This window comes from Agelaius phoeniceus, chromosome 2 (assembly GCF_051311805.1).
Source record: "Agelaius phoeniceus isolate bAgePho1 chromosome 2, bAgePho1.hap1, whole genome shotgun sequence".
Taxonomy (NCBI): Eukaryota; Metazoa; Chordata; class Aves; order Passeriformes; family Icteridae; genus Agelaius; species Agelaius phoeniceus.
The window spans coordinates 306,467-325,669 of record NC_135266.1 but is presented as its reverse complement, the minus strand read 5'-3'; the positions used below and the strand labels follow the sequence as shown (position 1 = coordinate 325,669).

General features: G+C 54.7%; 2 protein-coding genes across 2 annotated transcripts; both read left to right on the top strand.

Annotated features, from left to right (window-relative positions):
* The first annotated feature begins 5,825 nt into the window (after positions 1–5,825).
* LOC129117226 (olfactory receptor 51G2-like) lies at positions 5,826–12,122 on the top strand. Its single transcript, XM_054627777.2, has 2 exons — positions 5,826–5,910; positions 11,148–12,122. Exon 2 carries the CDS (start codon positions 11,163–11,165, stop codon positions 12,069–12,071), a length of 909 nt encoding a protein of 302 aa, XP_054483752.2. The 5' UTR covers positions 5,826–5,910; positions 11,148–11,162; the 3' UTR covers positions 12,072–12,122.
* A 4,225-nt stretch (positions 12,123–16,347) lies between these two features.
* Positions 16,348–18,746, top strand: LOC129117630 (olfactory receptor 51E2-like). The gene has a single exon (XM_054628395.2). The coding sequence runs from the start codon at positions 16,348–16,350 to the stop codon at positions 17,296–17,298; it is 951 nt and encodes a 316-aa protein (XP_054484370.2). The 3' UTR covers positions 17,299–18,746.
* Positions 18,747–19,203: the final 457 nt, after the last annotated feature.

Sequence of the window (19,203 nt, the reverse complement as noted above, 5' to 3'; positions counted from 1 at the left end):
CAAAACTTTCATATCTCACCTGCTCTGCAAGAGAAAAAAAATGGGTCCTAAGGAGTTAAAGGAGTTAAGGAGACCAGCTCTGACACAGAGTGTGGTCTGGGATACTCTGATGCATTCCACTGAGATATTTGTCCTCTTTGTTGCTTTAGTATCAGCCACTGAACTCCTCTGCTTCTGTACTTTGGGATTTCACCCTCCTGGGAAGGTCCAGGGCACCTCCTTGTAACCCACCATGAACGGTGTGAGTCTGAGGGCAGTCACACCTTCACTGGGAGAGTTTGCTGCACCTGGGAATTGGGCATGGACTGATGTTCATGAGCACACAGAATCCTCTGTTTACATCAGGCCCCAGCAGCCAGAGCAGCCCTTGGCTCTGGGTGAGCAGGTTCCATGCATTAACCCCAGCCTGAGAGCACAGCAGGCCATCAGTGAGGCCAGCATGGACTGGATGTTTGACAAGGGACACCATGAAGGGATACAGGGCTTTGCACACCATGAGAAACCTCCCAAAGTGCATCTTGGAGTTTCCCCAGACCTGCAGTGAGTGTCCCAGGTCTGGGGCTACCTGTGAAGGCCAAGGTGCCCAGGCAGGGGGTGATGGCTTGGTGTGGAGCTCACCTGCTCTAAGGTGAGCTGAGATGCTCTGTCAGTTCAAACAAGGAAACTTCAAACCAAATCCCGGCCCCAAACCCCCGTCCCAGATCCCAAACACTTTGTCCCTGGTTTCCCTGAGGGGTGGGACCATGGGAAGTGTTTACATCTTTTTAGGCCATGCAGAGATAAACCCTCAGCTCTTGCCCTGGGCAGCTGTTCCAGGGCTGGACAATCCTTTGCATGGGCAAATTGCCATGCTGGTGTCCAAGACTCGTGCAGAGCCACAAGGTCCCCTGAGAGGCACAGCTGGTCTGTGACACCAGCCCCAAACCAGCTCTCCATGAGCAGCACGGGTTCTGAGATCACCCAGCATCACAGTGCCCATGTACTGATCATAAATTCCCCTGGATCTTTCTCCCGTCCCTTCTGGAAGTAGAATCATCTGATAATGGGTTGCCAGATTGGATTTTGACCAGTTCGATGACAACCCAGTGATTTATTTTGGAGAAATCATTGCAGAATTGCAGCATAATGTTGTTACTGCCTCTCCTCACAGCTCTGCCCTCATTTCCTTGCGTTGTTAGAGAAACGCCTGCTGCAATATTTTCCAAAAATCCCATTAAAACAGAGTGATAAAGGAGAATGGACACACTTGGCCTTATGAGAATGAAACTACTTCAATCTGCAGAACATAAGATCTGTTGAGGAGATCAAAACACGGACTCTCCTAAACCTTTTCAGAATTATATCCCTGGAAGTGTTCCAGGCCAGGCTGGAGAGGCCTTGGAGCAACCTGGTCTGGTGGAAGGTGTCCCTGCCCATGGCAGGGGGTGGAACAGGGTGGGCTTTAAGGTCCTTCCCAACCCAAACTGGCCTGGGAATCTGTGAGTCTATATCCTGGAATTTTGGTGTCTTGAAACTTTGTGAAACAGAGTGAAGAAAAATGTCAAATTCACGCAGCGCTCATGCACCTCAACCCTGCCTCCTTGATCCAGATGTGATCAGGAAACCTGGAAACCCTGAAATGAATTCTTTCTAGGAAGGAAATCCTTCTGCAGAGCAGACCACAGCTGTCCCTGTCCCTGGCAAGCCCCCGGATCCATCTGGCCCATTTTGGGCACCTGGGAATGCTCCAGAAATTAAAGTGGGCTTTTCAGTGACACGTTTTTGTTGCTTTGGCAGAGCAGTGGTGTCTCCACAGGCAATGCTGTGTCCTCTGCCCTGCCAGCCATGCTCGTGGAGCTGTGCTGGGTTGGGAGCTGGAGGAGGACTGGGAGGAATGTTCCCCTCAGGAATGACCCTTGTTTGTCCAGGAGTCCCTGGTGTGGAGCTGGGGCTGGGCCCTGCTGTCCTTGGTACCCCCCAGCAGCAGGAGTGTCCCAGCTGTGCCTGGCATCCCTTCCCCATCAGGGTAAATTTATTGCATTCCAGGTGTTATTCAGCATGGGAGAATCCCAGAATATCCTGAGTGGAAAGGGACCCATAGGGGTCATTGATCCAGAGCCCAGCAAGCCCAGCCTGGGCATCCCTGGCAGCGCTGGCCAAGGGCTCCTGGAGCTGTGGCAGCCTCGGGGCCGTGCCCATTCCCTGGGCAGCCTGGGCAGTGCCAGCACCCTCTGGGCAAGAACCTTGCCCTGCTCTGCAGCCTGAGCTGGCCTGGCCCAGCCCCAGGCGCTCCCTGGTGCTGTCCCTGTCCCAGAGCAGAGCTCGGAGCTGTCCCTGCGCTGCCCCTCGGGAGGAGCTGCAGCCCCGGGGAGCTCTGAGCTCAGGCTGCTCCAGCCTGGGCTGCCCAGGGCACCTCGGGGGGCCCCTCCTGACCCTTCCCCAGCCTCGTGTCCCTCCTCTGGACACTGTCCAAGAGCTTTGGATCCCTTCCATGTACAGCTCTCAGCCTGGCAGGGGTTTGGGCTCTGTTTTCAGCCAGGGACACCAGGCCGTGCCTCTGAACCTCTCTGCCCTCAATGCGGGCAAGCAGAGCCTGCTGTTTGCAGATGTCTCTGGACTGTTTGATTTTCCATCCTGTGCACTGAAAGTGGAGTCTGCTGCCTGTGCAGCCCCACTCCCTGTGCCCTCCTGAGCCCCTGCTGGTTATCTCCCTGATGGACCCAGCCAAGCATTAACTGTGTCAATGTTTGCCCCTGCAAGAAGAGCTCGTTCACTGGGCAGGAGGGCTGTGGGGCCATGGCATCCTGCTCATGGCAGCACAGGGAATTGGCTGATTCCCCTTGGCTTTACCTGGGGTTTGTGCTGATTCCAGTTAAAGTCACCATTTCCCTCCTGGGGCTGCCCTGTGCCCTCACCTCTGCAGGAGCTGCAGGTGTGAAAAGGAGTGGGAGCATCTCCCTCTGTTATTCCACCCATGGGCAGTGTAAAGGTCATAAAACATTCATAAGATGATGAATCCCAGAATCCCCAAATCCCTGGTGCTGGCCCAGCCCTGGCAGCCCATGCAGTGCCAGCTGTGCCCCATGGGCACCTTGTCCCCAGCCCAGAGCACTCAGTGCCACCTGCAGGGGACACCTGCAGGGCTGGGCACTGCAAAGCTCCCTGGGCAGCCCCTGCCAAGGCCTGAGCTCCCTTGCCATGGGCAAATTGCTGCTGCTGTCCAAGCTGAGCCTGCCCTGGCCCAGCCTGAGGCCGTTCCCTCTGCTCCTGTCCCTGTGCCCTGGGAGCAGAGCCCGACCCCCCCGGCTGTGCCCTCCTGGCAGGGACTTGTGCACAGTGACAAAATGGGAAGGCAAGAGAAGGGGAAGGGGAAGATTTGGTGGGAAGGGACCCACAACATTTCAGTCTATCAGCCCAACCACTCTAAGGATGCTCGTGTAGAAATCAAGATTGTCAGAAAAGGAATTTTCAGCCCTGAGCAGAGACAATAAAGCAACACAGGAAGGGTCTGTAAGATAAAAAATGGGGAGGAGATGATCCATGTGGAATCATTATTCAGCTTCACTCACACCCTGTGAACCAGGAAGGGGAGAACACACTCTGAAAATGTCAGCATATTATAGAATATATAGAAAGATATAATAAAGAATTTATTTATTATTAAATTGTATTTAGTATTAAATTATTAAAAATATAAATTAAACATATATTTATATATTAAATAAAATTATTAAATTACATTTATTTATTAAATTTTCTTTAATATATAGAAATATATATTAAAGAATATTCATAAATTGGCATTTGAGGTCACTGCCAGTGAAAACATTTCTGTGATTTTGATCAAGTAAAAAAGTAGCTTTTAAAATGAGCTTATAGTGGAATTATGGAACCCATCACTGCTGGATGTGGTGGGATCCCAAAGGATGTGCAGAAGGATCAGATAAGTCTGCAGGTGAGAGATTTTTTGTTTTCTATGAAACAGGGTGGCTGAGGTGCTGCTCTGCTCAGAAAACCTCTGAATTGATTGCCAGATGCTGGGACACCTGCCAAGGGAATGATAAGCTGAAAATGACCTTCCCAAATGGCCATTAATAGCCACTCTTGGTGGCAGCATGGCAGGATGGAGGGTTCTCTAGTTTACTCAATGGAATAGAGCTCCAGCGTGGTTTGGCTGCACAGGAACCTTCAAGCCCATCCATTCCAGCCCCTGCCATGGGCAGGAGCACCTTTCACTGGGGCAGGATGCTCCAGCCTGGCCTGGAGCCCTGCCAGGCATGGGGCAGCCACAGCTTGCTTTAGTCACCCCATTTCACAGCGTGAGACTGTTTGATCCTACCCAATGAGCTCCAAATCGTGCAGTTCCTCTGCTCTGTGCTCAGGCATTGCCCACACCGAGCTTCCCACAGAGGTGTCTCCCTGCTGTGCTCCCACCAAGCCACTCTGGTGGTTTCCTGCTGAACTCCCTTTCCCAGAGGTATTGCTGAGTGTAGGGAGGGTGTGAGCAGCTTTCAGCTGTTTTCCATCTTTAGGAAAACAACAGGAGCTTTCCCAGGAGCCAGCTGGGGTGGGCACAGCCTCCCTTGGCACCGGCAGCGGGTGCTGGAAGTGTTTGTGCTTTGAGGCTCAGCCAGTGCCCATAAACTGAGTCTGCAGGGCAGAGTTCAGGGGGTCAGGGCTGAGAGGAGTGTGGGAAGGGATGTGAGGAGGGAGGGAAAAGGGCTGGAGCCTTGGTCATGGAATCCAAGAATCCCAAATCCCTGGGATTCCCATGGAGTGCCAGCTGTGCCCCATGGGCACCTTGTCCCCAGCCCAGAGCACTCAGTGCCACCTGCAGGGGACACCTGCAGGGCTGGGCACTGCAAAGCTCCCTGGGCAGCCCCTGCCAAGGCCTGAGCTCCCTTGCCATGGGCAAATTGCTGCTGCTGTCCAAGCTGAGCCTGCCCTGGCCCAGCCTGAGGCCGATCCTCTTGTCCTCCCATGTGAAAACCTTTACAAGACCCCATCCCTGGCGGTACCCAAGGGAGTCCTGGACCTGGCACTTGGTGCCCTGGGCTGGGGACAAGGTGGGGTTTGGACACAGGTTGGACTCAGTGGTGTTGGACACTTCTCCAGTCTCACTGATCCCGGGATTCTGTGAATTTCCTGCTGTCCACGGAGGGCAGTGCCCCGGCACAGATGGGTTGACAGAGGTGGCATTTAGGGCCAGAGGCTGCATTTTCTGCAGACACCTCACCTGAGACAAACCCATTTGCTCTCCCTGGCCTGGTTCAGGCACAGAAATAGAGGTTAAATTCAGTTTCCACCCTACAGCTGCAGGGGCAAAGATAAACTTATTGCCACGAGACATCTTGACACAAATGGCTCCTGGGCCACCCCAGGGGACACCTGGGGCTGTGTTTGCCTTCATGACATCCTGTTTGTTTTTATTGTGCAATATATTCTGATTTTAATTAAGCATTTGGTGTCTCACTGGTCAAGGGGAGACAGCCAGAACTTCCCCTCTGTCATTCCCTTGGAGCAATGCTGCAAGCACTCCTCTTGCAAAATTTATGACTTCCACCACAGATTTACCCTCCCAATAAAAATTATGTGTATTGCCAGCGCTGTGGCTGCAGCAGTGCCAGCCATAAATCACCGGGAGCCATAAACATGTCACCAAAAACTATCAGGAGAAAATCCTGCCTGCTGGGAGAGCAGCATAAATGGAAATGCTCATTTGCTGCACACACTCCTCCCGCTGTTTGCGCACGGGAGCGCGGCTCAGGCTCGGCTGAGTGGGCAGGGTCGGCGTTAAAAGGGCTGCCCTGGGGACAGGGACAGGGACACGGACACGGGCACGGGCACAGACATGGACATGGGCACAGGATCTCCCTCTGCTCCTTGACACGGCTGAGCCTGCACTGGCCCGAGAGAATCCCAGCACCTCTGGTAAGTGCAGGCACCTCCCTGAGCCCCTCTGGTGGCACAGTAACACGGGTGGCAGCTGTGCCCCTGAGCCCCATCCATGGCACAGTGACACGGGTGGCAGCTGTGCCCCTGAGACCTTTGGGTGGGACAGTGATATGGGTGGCAGCTGTGCCCCTGAGACCTTTGGGTGGCACAGTGACACAGGTGGGAGCTGTGCCCCAGTGCTGCTCCGTGAGCCCCTTGGGTGGCACACTGACACCACTGGTCCCCATGTCCCCAGTGTCACTTGGGTGGTCCCCATGTCCCCAGTGTCACTCGGGTGGTGCCCATGTCCCCAGTGTCACTTGGGTGGTGCCCATGGCCCCAGTGTCACTCTGGTGGTTCCCATGTCCCCAGTGTCACTTGCTGGTCCCCATATCCCCAGTGTCACTTGGGTGGTGCCCATGTCCCCAGTGCCACTCTGGTGGTGCCCATGTCCCCAGTGTCACTCTGGTGGTTCCCATGTCCCCAGTGTCACTTGCTGGTCCCCATATCCCCAGTGTCACTCTGGTGGTGCCCATGTCCCCAGTGCCACTCTGGTGGTCCCCGTGTCCCCAGTGTCACTCGCTGGTCCCCGTGGTGGCCGTGGGTGGCGTGTGTGGAGGGAGGGGCTGTTGCCATCTCCTGTGGAGCCGTGCTGGTGTCCATGGGCTGTGTCCTGGTGTCAGATCCAGCTGCTCTCCCACTCCTGGGGCCATCTCAGCTGTGGGAATGGCCCCATCCATGGTCCCTGTCCTGCCTCCAGTGTCACCAGGCAATGGGGCTCTCTGGGAGCTGCATCCCCAGGGTCCCCCTGCTGATGGTTTTTGGTTTTTGCTGATTGGGTCCCCCAGTCTGTTGGTTTTTGGTTTTCCAAAACTCCAGCCCTGATCCTGCTCCCCTGGCTGAGCCTCACTTGGCTGCCTGGGCTGTGCGAACAGCAAGGTCTCCTCTGTGGGGAGCAGCAGAGCTCTGAGCCCCAGCCAGCCCCAGCTCCCAGGGCCCTGCTCCTGCCCTCACTGACATAAAACACCAGCATTTCGTGTTGCTGGGGAGCGTCAGAGACAGGCAAAAATCAGGAGGTGGCTTTAAGGCATGAGAAGGAGCACCACGCCCTCCATGGGGGCTGTGGCCTCTCCTCCCAGGCACCCGGGCACATTCAGGGGGGCAGGAGCCCCTCAGCCCTGGGCAGGGACCCCCTGTCCGTGGTGGATGGCTCAGCAGCCACCTGCCAGGGCTGACACCAGCCCTGAGCTCAGCAGCCTCCAGGAATGGGAGCTTGGCTGCTCCCCAGGGCTCGGCTGCACAGGGAAGGTCAGTGGCCATGCCATGACTGCCAGCCAGGAGATCTTTTCTGGTTCTGTGGCTCTGTGATTGTGTGACAGACACGTGCCTGCTGTGGGCTGAGCTGTGTGTTACCTGCACACACAGAAATGCACATCAACAGGAACAAGCCTGCCTGGTTGTTTATGTATTTCACACCTTGTATGTGTGTGTATTTATACAAATCCCTTACAGACACACACATGGGACATGGAGGGGTAAAACCATCTGGGAGTGAAATCTGTAACGTGTTGGGGCACAAAACAATCCACAGCAGTGCAGGGGGAAGCAGAGTGAATAAAGCCTGTTTCTGAGTGACTGCTACACTGTGGTGGGAGTTGGACAAAGTCAGGTTTGAGGGAAGGTTTTCTTATAAGTGAAGCATCTCCTACAGGCCCAGGGAGCTCTCAGCAGTCCCCTCTTTCCTTGGTGCTCCAAGAGTCTCTTTTTCCACCTCCATATTCCTGAGGAACTGTTGAATCTCAGTGTCTTTGAGAGTTCTGGATGCCTGCCAGAAGCTGTGCTCGGGGTCACGGGCCTGCACACACTCAGATTTTTTAGGTTTTTAACCCAGGCTCCAGTTGCAGGAGTCAGCTGAGTTAATTCAGTGCTCAGATCACAGGACTGTGGAATGGTCTGGATAGAAAGGGACCCTAAATCGCACCCAGAGCCACCCCTGCCATGGCAGGGTCACCTCACACTGTCCCCAGTGCCCAGCCTGGCCTTGGGCACTGCCAGGGATGCAGGGGCAGCCCCAGCTGCTCTGGGCACCCTCCAGATGCTGCTGCATTGGCAGAAAGGGGCAGCTCTTGCCTTTGGGGAGCTCTGAGCCAGCAGTGAGGAGCAGAGGTACCTGTGGGCAGTTTGCTGTGGTGCCTCCACAGGCTCCGTGGAGCCATCAGGGGATGCAGCAGCTGCCCCAAGCCCCCTGTGCTGCCCAGGCTCCCCTGAGGAAGGGCTGAGATTGTCCCTTCAGCACGTGGGGCTGCAGGGCAGGGTGGTTCTGATGCCAACACGTGGCTCTGCCCTGCCTGCAGAAAGCCAAAAGATTTGGGGTTTTCCCCAGGTCCCATCAGTTATGTGCTGCCTTTTCCCTGGAGCAGGAAGATGTCTGTCCTTGCTAAGCTTCAGGATTTATTGTCACATTAGACTCTCAAGCTGAGAATCTAATGAAGAAAATCATATTAGGACCCTAATAAATACGTCATGGAAGAATTGTCTGTAATCAAAGATGAGCTGTGTTACAGCAAACCCTCTGGCTCACAGTCCAGGCACACTGTTGTATCCTGTGGAAGGTGCAGGAGCACTGAAGTCACAAATATTTTTTTTGTTTAATTACCTCGGTTTTTGCATTAATTATCTGGTCTTGCCCATTTGCTGCTCTGCCCCACCCACCCAGTGGGTCACTGTGTCACTGAGGGGCTCAGGGACCCTGCCAGCCTCTGCAGCACTGTCACAGGAAACACAGGATGTGCCAAGGCTCGGAGGTTCATTGGATCATTCACGTTGCAGAGCATTCTGGAGATCTCTGGCCCAACATCTGCCTCATGGCTGGGACATCTCATGGCTCTGTCCAGCTGGGTCCTGAAAACTCCTGTGCATGGAGATGTGCAGCCTCTGGGCAGCCTGCTCCAGTGCTTGATGGGGAAACATTTCTCATTTCATCCAGTCTAAACCTCCCTCGTTTCAGCTCCCACCTGCTGCCTCCCATCCTTGAAGATCCCAGTCCAGCCTCCTTGATGCCTCCTTGGAGGAGGATCCCTTCAAACAAACCTTCCCTTCTCAGGGCTGGACTCGCCTCTTTCCTGGATCATTCCCGGGCATTCTCCACCCCACCTGTGTCACTGACATCCTGCTGAGCTGGAGCAGACACTGCCAGATCGCTGCCAATCCCCTCTGCTCTGGATCCCTGTGTAAAACACCCCCACATTCCTCCCCTCCAGTTCATCCCCAGAGACTTTCCCTGGGTCCTCCCAGGGCTCTGAGCCTGGAACATCTTGGGCTTTGCCTTGTGCTTTGCCTTGTGCTTGCCTGTTCCCAACAGGCATCCCAGGGGTTGGGGAAGATGAAACAGGAAAGCCTTATAAATGTGATTGCCTGGCAAAAGATTGTGAGAATATGGAAACTATCAGCGAGATTGAAATGAAAGCAAGCTGTGAGATCCCTCAGTTACTGAACAACGGGAAAACAACGGTGTGGCCAGCTGAAGGTGATCCCCTTTTGATGGAACAACACCCTCTGCTTGCAGACAGCTCCAGGGGTCAGAGCAGACCCTACAGCTTGGCAGAGGGGCCAAAGAGGAGTTTGTAGGGTTTAAAATGTAACACAGTGTGGTAATGTAATGATTCTTATAGGCTGTATGGAAATGCTATAGGATTTGTGTATTGTACTGGATTGGTTAGTGAGAATCAGAATATTCAACACAGAAGAAGATTTATTGTATTGGAATGGGAACCTCGCCCTCTTACCCCTTTTTACTCTCTCACCCTCTCTGCCCCTCTCTTCTCCCAGGCCTGCTCTGAGCTGTGTCTGGCAGCTCCAGCAGGGCCCTGTCCCCAGGCCCTTTGCAATGAACCCCAAGTTCCAGCCCTGGCTGCAGGGATCTCTCATCTCCATCCATCCTGACCGTGCTACCCCCCAATGCTCCTACACCAGGCCCCACACAGAGCCTGTGTCCATGTGGGGTTTGCTCATTTATTCCCCTCCACCAGGCAGGAAGGCTGTGAAAAGAGCAGGGCTTGGCTGTGAGTACCTCTGAAAATCAACCTTGCCCTGGGAACCATCTTCTGAGCTGAGAGCAGGAGGGTCGGAGTGGCTGGTTCTCTGTTCTGCTGGAAATCGTGGAATCCCAGGCTGGTTCAGGCAGGGAGGGGCATTAAAGACCATCCTGTTCCACCCCTGCCACGGGCAGGGACCTTCCACTGGCCCAGCTGCTCCAATCTGGCAGTGAACACTTGCAGGGATGGGGCAGCTGCAGCTTCTCTGGGCAGCCACAGCCAGTGCCAACAAATTTTGCATTTGTTTCCAGTGTTGATTTCCTAAATAAGAAGTGTCAGGGTTAATCTTTCACAATTTTCACACCCTTTGATCTTCAGTTGGCATAAAAAAGCAGCCTTGGCTTAGCAGCTTGGCCGTGGTTGGATGAGCATGGAAAAGGCATTTGCTCACTCCACAGAGCATCTCAAACCCTGGAATTTGGAGGTGACTCTGAAATAGTGGAATGCTTTCCTTTTCATTCTGAAGCATTGCAAGTATTTCTTTTTTTCCCCCTCCTTATCAACAAAATCTATCCATCCTTTTCCTTCAGTTTGGGGTTTAATGGGTGAACAGGAGTGCAGCTCTGTGTTTGGGGTTTAATGGGTGAACAGGAGCTGTGTGTTTGGGGTTTAATGGGTGAACAGGAGTGCAGCTCTGTGTTTAGGGTTTAATGGGTGAGCAGGAGTGCAGCTCTGTGTTTGGGGTTTAATGGATGAGCAGGAGCTGTGTGTTTGGGGTTTAATGGGTGAGCAGGAGCTGTGTGTTTGGGGTTTAATGGGTGAGCAGGAGCTGTGTGTTTGGGGTTTAATGGATGAGCAGGAGCTGTGTGTTTGGGGTTTAATGGGTGAGCAGGAGCTCTGTGTTTGGGGTTTAATGGATGAACAGGAGCTGTCTGTTTGGGGTTTAATGGGTGTGCAGGAGCTCTGTGTTTGGGGTTTAATGGGTGAGCAGGAGCTGTGTGTGGCACCGCTCCCAGCCAGCTCAGGGATCCCTGCAGAGGCTGGTGGGCAGCTGAGGGATGTGCAGCTCCTCTGCTCAGCACAGAGTCCAGCTGTGTGGGGTTTGTGTTGGTTTGTTTTAGGTCTAGGCCATGTGAGAGCTGAGCTGGGATGGAGCATGACTCACGCACCCCGTGGGAATTCAATGGCTCCTTCTATCAGCCTTCAGCTTTCCTCATGATGGGCATCCCGGGCCTGGAGGCCCTTCACCCCTGGATCTCCATCCCCTTCTGTGCCCTGTACCTCTCTGCTCTGCTGGGGAACTGCGTGATCCTGTTCATCGTCAGGAGGACCCCGAGCCTGCACGAGCCCATGTACTATTTCCTGTGCATGCTGGCCCTCACGGACCTGGGGCTGGCCCTGTGCACCCTGCCCACCACCCTGGGCCTCTTCTGGTTCGGCGCGCGCCGCATCGGCTTCGACGCCTGCCTCACGCAGATGTACTTCATCCACATCCTGTCCTTCATCGAGTCCTCCGTGCTGCTGGCCATGGCCTTCGACCGCTTCATGGCCATCTCGCACCCGCTGCGGCACCCGGCCATCCTCACCAGGAGCACCGTGCTGAAGATAGGCCTGGCCATCGTGCTCAGGGGCATGCTCTCGCTGCTGCCCATCCCCTTCCTGCTCAAGAGGCTGACCTACTGCGGCAGGACCGAGCTGTCCCACTCCTTCTGCTTCCACCCCGACATCATGAACCTGGCCTGCGCAGACATAAAGGTCAACGTCTTCTACGGCATGATCATCCTCCTGTCCACGGTGGGCACGGACTTCATCTTCATCGTGCTGTCCTACATCCTCATCCTCAGAACCGTCGTCAGCCTCACCACCAGGGAGGAGTGCCTGAAGGCTCTGAACACCTGTGTGTCCCACATCTGTGCTGTCCTCGTGTTCTTCATCCCCATGATCGGGCTGTCCATGATCCATCGCTTCGGGAAGAACGTTCCTCCCCTGGTGAACACCTTGGTGGCCTACACCTACCTCATCATCCCCCCTGCCCTCAACCCTGTCATCTACAGCATCAAATCCACCCACATCCGGGAGGCTCTGCTCAGGGCCCTGTGCAGAAAGCGGGGCTCTCACTGGTAGCTTGCTCCTCCAGAGGTTCTGCCAGAAGGTGCTGATGGACTGTGCTGTGTGTCAGAGCTTTGGGCTGGGCTGTGTGTCAGAGCTTTGGGCTGGGCTGTGTGTCTGTCAGAGCTCTGGGATGGGCTGTGTGTCTGTCAGACCCCTGGCACTGGGCTCTCTGTCAGAGCTTTGGGCTGGGCTGTGTGTCTGTCAGAGCTCTGGGATGGGCTGTGTGTCAGAGCTCTGGGATGGACTCTCTGTCTGTCAGACCCCTGGCACTGGGCTCTCTGTCAGACCCCTGGGACTGGGCTGTGTGTCAGAGCCCTGGGATGGGCTGTCTGTCTGTCTGTCTGTCAGAGCTCTGGCTCTGGGCTCTGTCAGACCCCTGGCTCTGGGCTCTCTCTCAGAGCTCTGGGACTGGGCTGTCTGTCTGTCTGTCAGACCCCTGGCACTGGGCTCTCTGTCAGAGCTTTGGGACTGGTTCCTTGTTCAGAGCTCTTGGCCTGGTTTCCCAGCCAGAGCTGGTGGACTGCTCTCTTGGTGCTCCATCCATGCAGTCACTGCCAGAGGAAAGAGCTGCAGATCCACTGGGGTGCTGTCCCCCAGCCCAGAGCTGTGAGCTTTCATGTTATGCCCTGGCATGGTGCTTTCCTCCCTTCCTGCACAGAGCATTGCTCATTAGGCCTTGTTGGGGGGCCCAGAGCACTCTCAGCCCCTCTGAAAAACGTGCTCAGCCATCATCCATGCATTCAGAGTGCTGTGCCCATCCCCAGTGAGAAAACAGCTGCTTGTGCATCTCTTTTGGAAGCCTTTGAGTCTTACCAGTGTGCCAAGTCTAATTAATGTCCCATTCATTGTTCTGCATTGAGTGTCATGTATGTGCAGCATCTGCAATAAAATCCATCTACTCCTTGTGAAAGGTCATAAGATTTGAGGAAGCCTTTTTTTGTTTCTATAAGATGCAGAAAGATGAGGTTGGAGTTGCCTGAAATCTTCAGGGTGTGCTGCAGGTGAGCAGGACTGGATGAGCCAGGTGTGCCTCTGGATGGGCTGGGGGGTTTGCTGGGGCTGGAAGCTCTCTTGCAAAAAAAAGAGAGGAGTTCAAAAACATTGTAGGAATGGCTAAACTGACAGTCAGGCCTACATGGTGCTGCTGCCTTCCCTCTGAGCTCTGCTGGTGCTGGCTGTGCCCCTCAGGGATGGGAGCAGATCCCCAGGGACAGCCTCAGGTGGGAGATGACAGCATGCCCAGCTCCTCCTTGCTCTGCTGGAGGCTGGGTCTGACCAGGCAGGCAGAGGTTTCATGGCTCTTCATGGTTCTCCTGGCTCCCACAGACAGAACAAAGTGTCTCAAAATCACAGAACAGAATCACAGAACCACCAGGGCTGGAAAAGTCCTCCCAGACCTGTGACTGATCCCCCACCTTGTCACTCAGACCAGAGCACTGAGAGCCACGTCCAGCTGTAAATATTTCACTCTCCAAATGGCAGAGCTGTAGTTCTGTTGGTCTCAAACCACCTTTTGGCCAGTGTCGAGCACGGTGGAGAAGAAGCAGCAGCAGTCAGTGTTTGCCTGGGAGGGATGAAGCTGCAAAGGCACCAGGACAGGATCCCAGCCCTGGACTGTCCTGGTTTTGCCTGGCACTGAGCACTTCACCAGCCCAGATCAAACTTTCTGTTCTGCTCCACATGTGCAGTAGCTGGAGAGAAAAAAACGGAGAGAAAAAAATGATGCGGAAACAGCTCCATAAAAAAGCAGAAAGAGGGCAGGGAGGATTCCTGAGGGGAGGATTCCCAGGCCACTGCCTGCTCTGTGTTGTGCTCATTATCTCGCTGTGTCCCAGGCTCCCTGCCCAGGGTGAGACACCAACAGCCCCCAGGAGCTCAGCCTGGAGAGCAGCTCCCACTGGCACTGGGGAGAGCTCTGCTCAAATACCTCTGACCTAAACTGGAGCTTGCACAAAAAATTTACAGAACAACAACCAGGAGAAGAGAGCTTTGCTGTGGAGAGGCCTGGCTTGCAGCATCCTCACAGGAGATTCTGAAATTGAGACTTCTAAGAAGATTCTGAGTCTGCTCCCATTCTGAAAACTTCCAGAGTTCATCCTTGGATGTCCGTGTTTCCTGGCTGCTGCTGTTCTCCAAAACAGCTCTGAAACAAAAACCCTGAGGAGCCTCTGCCACAGTAAGGAAATGTTTGTGGGGGAGTTGGAGGGCAAAGTGTGGGGCATTTATCAGCATCTGTCAGCACAGCTGGAGAGCAGGGTGGAGGGGCAATGAAAAAGGAAGAGATAAAGGTTGGAGGGGAGAGGAAGGGGAAGAAGGAGAAGGCAGAGAAGGAGAAAGAAGGAGAAGAAAGATGGGAGAACTGGGCTGGTTCAGCCTGGAGAGGAGAAGCTCCAGGGAGAGCTCAGAGCCCCTGGCAGGGCCTGCAGGGGCTCCAGGAGAGCTGCAGAGGGACTGGGGACAAGGCCTGCAGGGACAGCACCCAGGGAATGGCTGCCAGTGCCAGAGGGCAGGGCTGGATGGGATCTTGGCAATGAGGAATTGTTCCCTGGCAGGGTGGGCAGGCCCTGGCACAGGGTGCCCAGAGCAGCTGGGGCTGCCCCTGCATCCCTGGCAGTGCCCAAGGCCAGGCTGGGCACTGGGGACAGTGGGAGGTGTCCCTGCCATGGCAGGGGTGGGATGGGACGAACTTTAAGGTTCCTCCCAACCCAAACCATTCCATGGTTCTTCAGTGAGGTGGGGATTGGTCAAAGGTTGGACTCAATGATCCTGGATTTCCAGCCTCAGTGATTCTGTGAGTTACTGCTGGGGTGCTGCTTGGGTCCCCCTAAGAAAATGAATCTGCATTTAGTGGTGTTTCAAAGACATGGATGCAGTCTCCATCTCTGCAGAAATCCAGGCCCTCACAGCACCCGCTCAGCAATCCCAAATCCTGAGCCACTGATGGAAACCTGACTGCATTTATCAGTGCCAGAGAATTAGAGATGAGCTGAAGCACCAGGGGTTGTTTCAGTGCCTGTCTCACAGCCCCACTCCCTCAGGGAAATGATCAGGAGGGCGGGATTTTCCAGTGGGACTCAGGTAATTCCGTCAGGGCTGGCAGCTGAGGTGCCTCAGTACCTGCTGGTGATCACTGAGGCTCCTTGTTCGTTCCATTTGTGTCTAAATCCAAGTGCTTGGCTGACAGCGTCATCCCTGGAATAGATTTTGGGCACAGTGACAGCAGCAGTCCTCCCACACTGTGTGTAAATCGGGTATAAAAAGCTACAATGTGAGTGCTCCTTGTTGTACATCCGAGATGGAAAAGCCCCACATCAGGAGAATAAAGCCTGATGCTATTTTAGTCCTTCAGCACAGATGTGCAGTAAAACCCCCATGTTTCCCAACCCAACATTACTTATAAAATAACTCCATTAATAACCTGCTGAGCTTGCCATAAAGCCACTTTGCATTGTTGATTTGCGCAGATTGGGCACAAAGGAATAACCAGAAAGTCCAGGTTGAGCTTGACCTTGTGCTGCCCATCCAGGGCAGGAGGGATGGTGGGTTTATTTCAGCACAGGTACTGGCTTGCTGCCTGAAAATAGAAAGGTACCTAAAGCAAAGCTTTTTCTGTATCTTCAGGCCATCATCCTTGGAGCACAGCACTCCTGGAAAATCTACAAACACAGAATAAGGTAAATAATCTGATTACTTTTTTCTACAGATATTCTGGTTTTTCCATACATGTTTTTCATTGGATGAAAATCCAATTTGTATGTGAAAAACATTTGAAAGATCCATGTCTTCCTGTGCCTGTGAGCTGTTCTGGGGAGGGCTGGGTCGTGGGAGGCAGCACTGCCAGCTCCAGCCTCACTGAGCACATTTCTGACAGGCCACCACAGCACATATGGAAAAAATCAGGCAGCACTGAAGTATTACAGAAAGCACTAAAAATCTGCCGGGTTTCTTTGTTATAATTTTAATTTTGTCCTTTAAAAAGAAAAGCAAACAAGTTCAGCTGATGGGTTTGTTATTCAAAAGGTTGATTTTACGGTGGTCTGCCTTTTAGAGAATTCAGGCAATTCCTGAATTCAAATGTCAGCATTTTGTCACCGCATATGTTGTTGCACAGAGCCATAACGGGGTAAAAAACCCAGAGAGGAGCTGCTCCATCAGCGTGGCAGCTCTGAGAATCCCCGGAATGGCCCTGTGGGATCCCGAGCCATGGGAAAGGGCTCGTAAAAAATCCCCTTTGTGTTTCCCTCGCAGCAGGAAGCGCCCGGGCCTGGCATGAGTGTCCCTGGGGGCCATGCCCTTCTCCAACAGCTCTGAGCTCAGCCCGTCCTTCCTGCTGGCCGGGCTGCCGGGGCTGGAGGGAGCCCACTCCTGGCTGGCCACGGCGCTGTGCTCGGCCTACGTGCTGGCCGTGCTGGCCAACGGCGCCGTGCTGCTGGCCGTGCGCGCCGAGCCGGGCCTGCACGCGCCCATGTACCTCTTCCTGTGCATGCTGGCCGCCATCGACCTGGCGCTGGCCTCGGCCACCGTGCCGCGCACCCTCTGCCTCTACTGGCTGGGCAGCCGCCGCATCGGCTTCGGGGCCTGCCTCACGCAGATGTTCCTGATCCACGCGCTCTCGGCCGCCGAGTCCACCGTGCTGCTGGCCATGGCGGCCGACCGCTACGTGGCCATCTGCCACCCGCTGCGCCACGCCGCCGTGCTCGGCGGCCGCGCCACGGCCAAGGTGGGCCTGCTGGCCCTGGCCCGCGGCGTGCTCTTCTTCCTGCCGCTGCCCCTGCTGCTCCTGCCGCTGCCCTTCTGCGGGCCCCGCCGCCTGTCCCACTCCTTCTGCCTGCACCAGGACGTGATGAACCTGGCCTGCGCCAACACCACCCCCAGCGTGGTGTACGGGCTCACCGCCATCCTGCTGGTCATGGGGCTGGACGCCGTGCTCATCTGCCTCTCCTACCTGCTCATCCTCAGGGCCGTGCTGCGCCTGGCGGCCTGGAGGGAGCGCCTCAAGGTGTTCAGCACCTGCGTCGCCCACATCTGCGTGGTGCTGGCCTTCTACGTGCCCCTGATCGGGCTCTCCGTGGTGCACAGGTTCGGCAAGGACCTGGCTCCGCTGGTCCACATCATCATGGGCAACGTCTACATCCTGGTGCCCGCTGTGCTCAACCCCATCATCTATGGGGTGAGGACCAAGCAGATCCAGAGGACGATCCTGAGCTTGATCCGCGTCACTGACAGAGCTCCCCAGTGACCCGAGCCCAGCTGCTGCCCCGTGCCCTCACCCTGGCTCACCTCATTTTACACTTAGAGCCTTTGGTGCCAGACTGTCCTCTGCGTGTGCTCTGAGGTGCTGCCAGCAGGCTTGTAAACTCCTCCCAAGAGTGTTTGCCCTCACCAAACTCAGAGAGAAATGGCTGCAATGATCTAAACCCAATCCCAGTCTCACCAAACTCAGAGAGAAATGGCTGCAATGATCTAAACCCAGTCCCAATCTCACCAAACTCAGAAATGGCTTCAATGATCTAAACCCAATCTCACTCTCACCAAACTCAGAGAAATGGTTGCAATGATCTAAACCCAATCCTATTCTCCCCAAACTCACAGAGAAATGACTGCAATGATCTAAATCCAAGCCCAACCTGGCAGGATCCACAAGAAGGGAAAAGTGACTCAGCAAACTTACACAGATGTCCCAACATTGCTCCTCTGGGTTCCCTTCTCACCTCTAACTGTGGCAGAGCAGAGGAAATGCAGGATGGTTTGGGATGATTTAGTTAATTCCTTGTTTTCACATGGGGCACAGTCACATTCCAGAAGTTTTGCCAGAAAGTTTGCATATAGCATCATTCTTTAAGTAAAATAATTCCAGGACACCTGTCCAAAGTGACATTACAGATGTAGAAATGCATTTCAGAGAAAGAACATCCACCTCTGTGGTCTTGTTCTGACCTGCTGGGTGGGGCAGGTCTTGACAGAAAGTCTTGACCTTCTGTCAAGACCCCTCAACCTCCTCATAGCAGATGCTGTGGAAAAACTTCAGACTCAGAGTTACTGGTAGAACTTGTAAAACTAATTTAAATTAGTAATTGCATTCAATAAAATGAAAACTTCTCAAGGGAAAAAAATAAGCAAGCTGTAAATGTCAGTGATGATTCCAAGCTGAAGGAAGTCTCATTGCCAAGCCAAAGGTGTTCCACACTGGGAACTCCTGAAACATCCTGTCACAAGCACCACTGAGCAGAGTGCGGCACCATCCTTGGGCACTTGGAGAGGAGTGGATGGATTGATGGGAGCCCTCTCAGTGCTCTCATTACCATGAACTGTGGTTTCACACTCGAGGTGAAATCAGGGATGTTCCCACTGGGGCAGACACAGAGATCCCTCAGGGAGGGGCTGCAGGGCTGAGCTCCCCTTTGGTCACTGTGGGTTTGGCTGTCCCAGGGGTGGCACAAGGCCCTGCCCAGACCTTTCTGGGGAGCTGCACAGCCCTGGTTTGACCTGCACTCCATCAAACCCCAGTGTCTCCGTTAGCATCCCAGAATCCCCAAATCCCTGGTGCTGGCCCAGCCCTGCCAGCCCATGCAGTGCCAGCTGTGCCCCATGGGCACCTTGTCCCCAGCCCAGAGCACTCAGTGCCACCTGCAGGGGACACCTGCAGGGCTGGGCACTGCAAAGCTCCCTGGGCAGCCCCTGCCAAGGCCTGAGCTCCCTTGCCATGGGCAAATTGCTGCTGCTGTCCAAGCTGAGCCTGCCCTGGCCCAGCCTGAGGCCGTTCCCTCTGCTCCTGTCCCTGTGCCCTGGGAGCAGAGCCCGACCCCCCCGGCTGTGCCCTCCTGGCAGGGACTTGTGCAGAGCCACAAGGGCCCCTGAGCCTCCTTTGCTCCAGCCCCAGCCCCTGCCCAGCTCCCTCAGGGATTCTGCAGCCCCTGCCCAGCTCCCTCAGGGATTCTGCAGCCCCTGCCCAGCTCCCTCAGGGATTCTGCAGCCCCTGCCCAGCTCCCTCAGCCATTCCCCATGGTCTGGCTCTCCAGGACAGAGGCCAGCTCCCAGAGCTCAGAGTCCTTGTCCATCTCTAGATGGGAGATGTCACCAAAGGCTCTGCCAGGCCCCCAGTGCTGCAGTGTTTGTGCTGTTTGGTGCAGTTTCTCCCCAGTTC

What these genes read in the sequence shown, in the direction of transcription:
- LOC129117630 (XM_054628395.2), top strand. Translation starts at nt 16,348, where the DNA reads ATGCCCTTCTCCAACAGCTCTGAGCTCAGCCCGTCCTTCCTGCTGGCC.
- LOC129117226 (XM_054627777.2), top strand. Translation starts at nt 11,163, where the DNA reads ATGATGGGCATCCCGGGCCTGGAGGCCCTTCACCCCTGGATCTCCATC.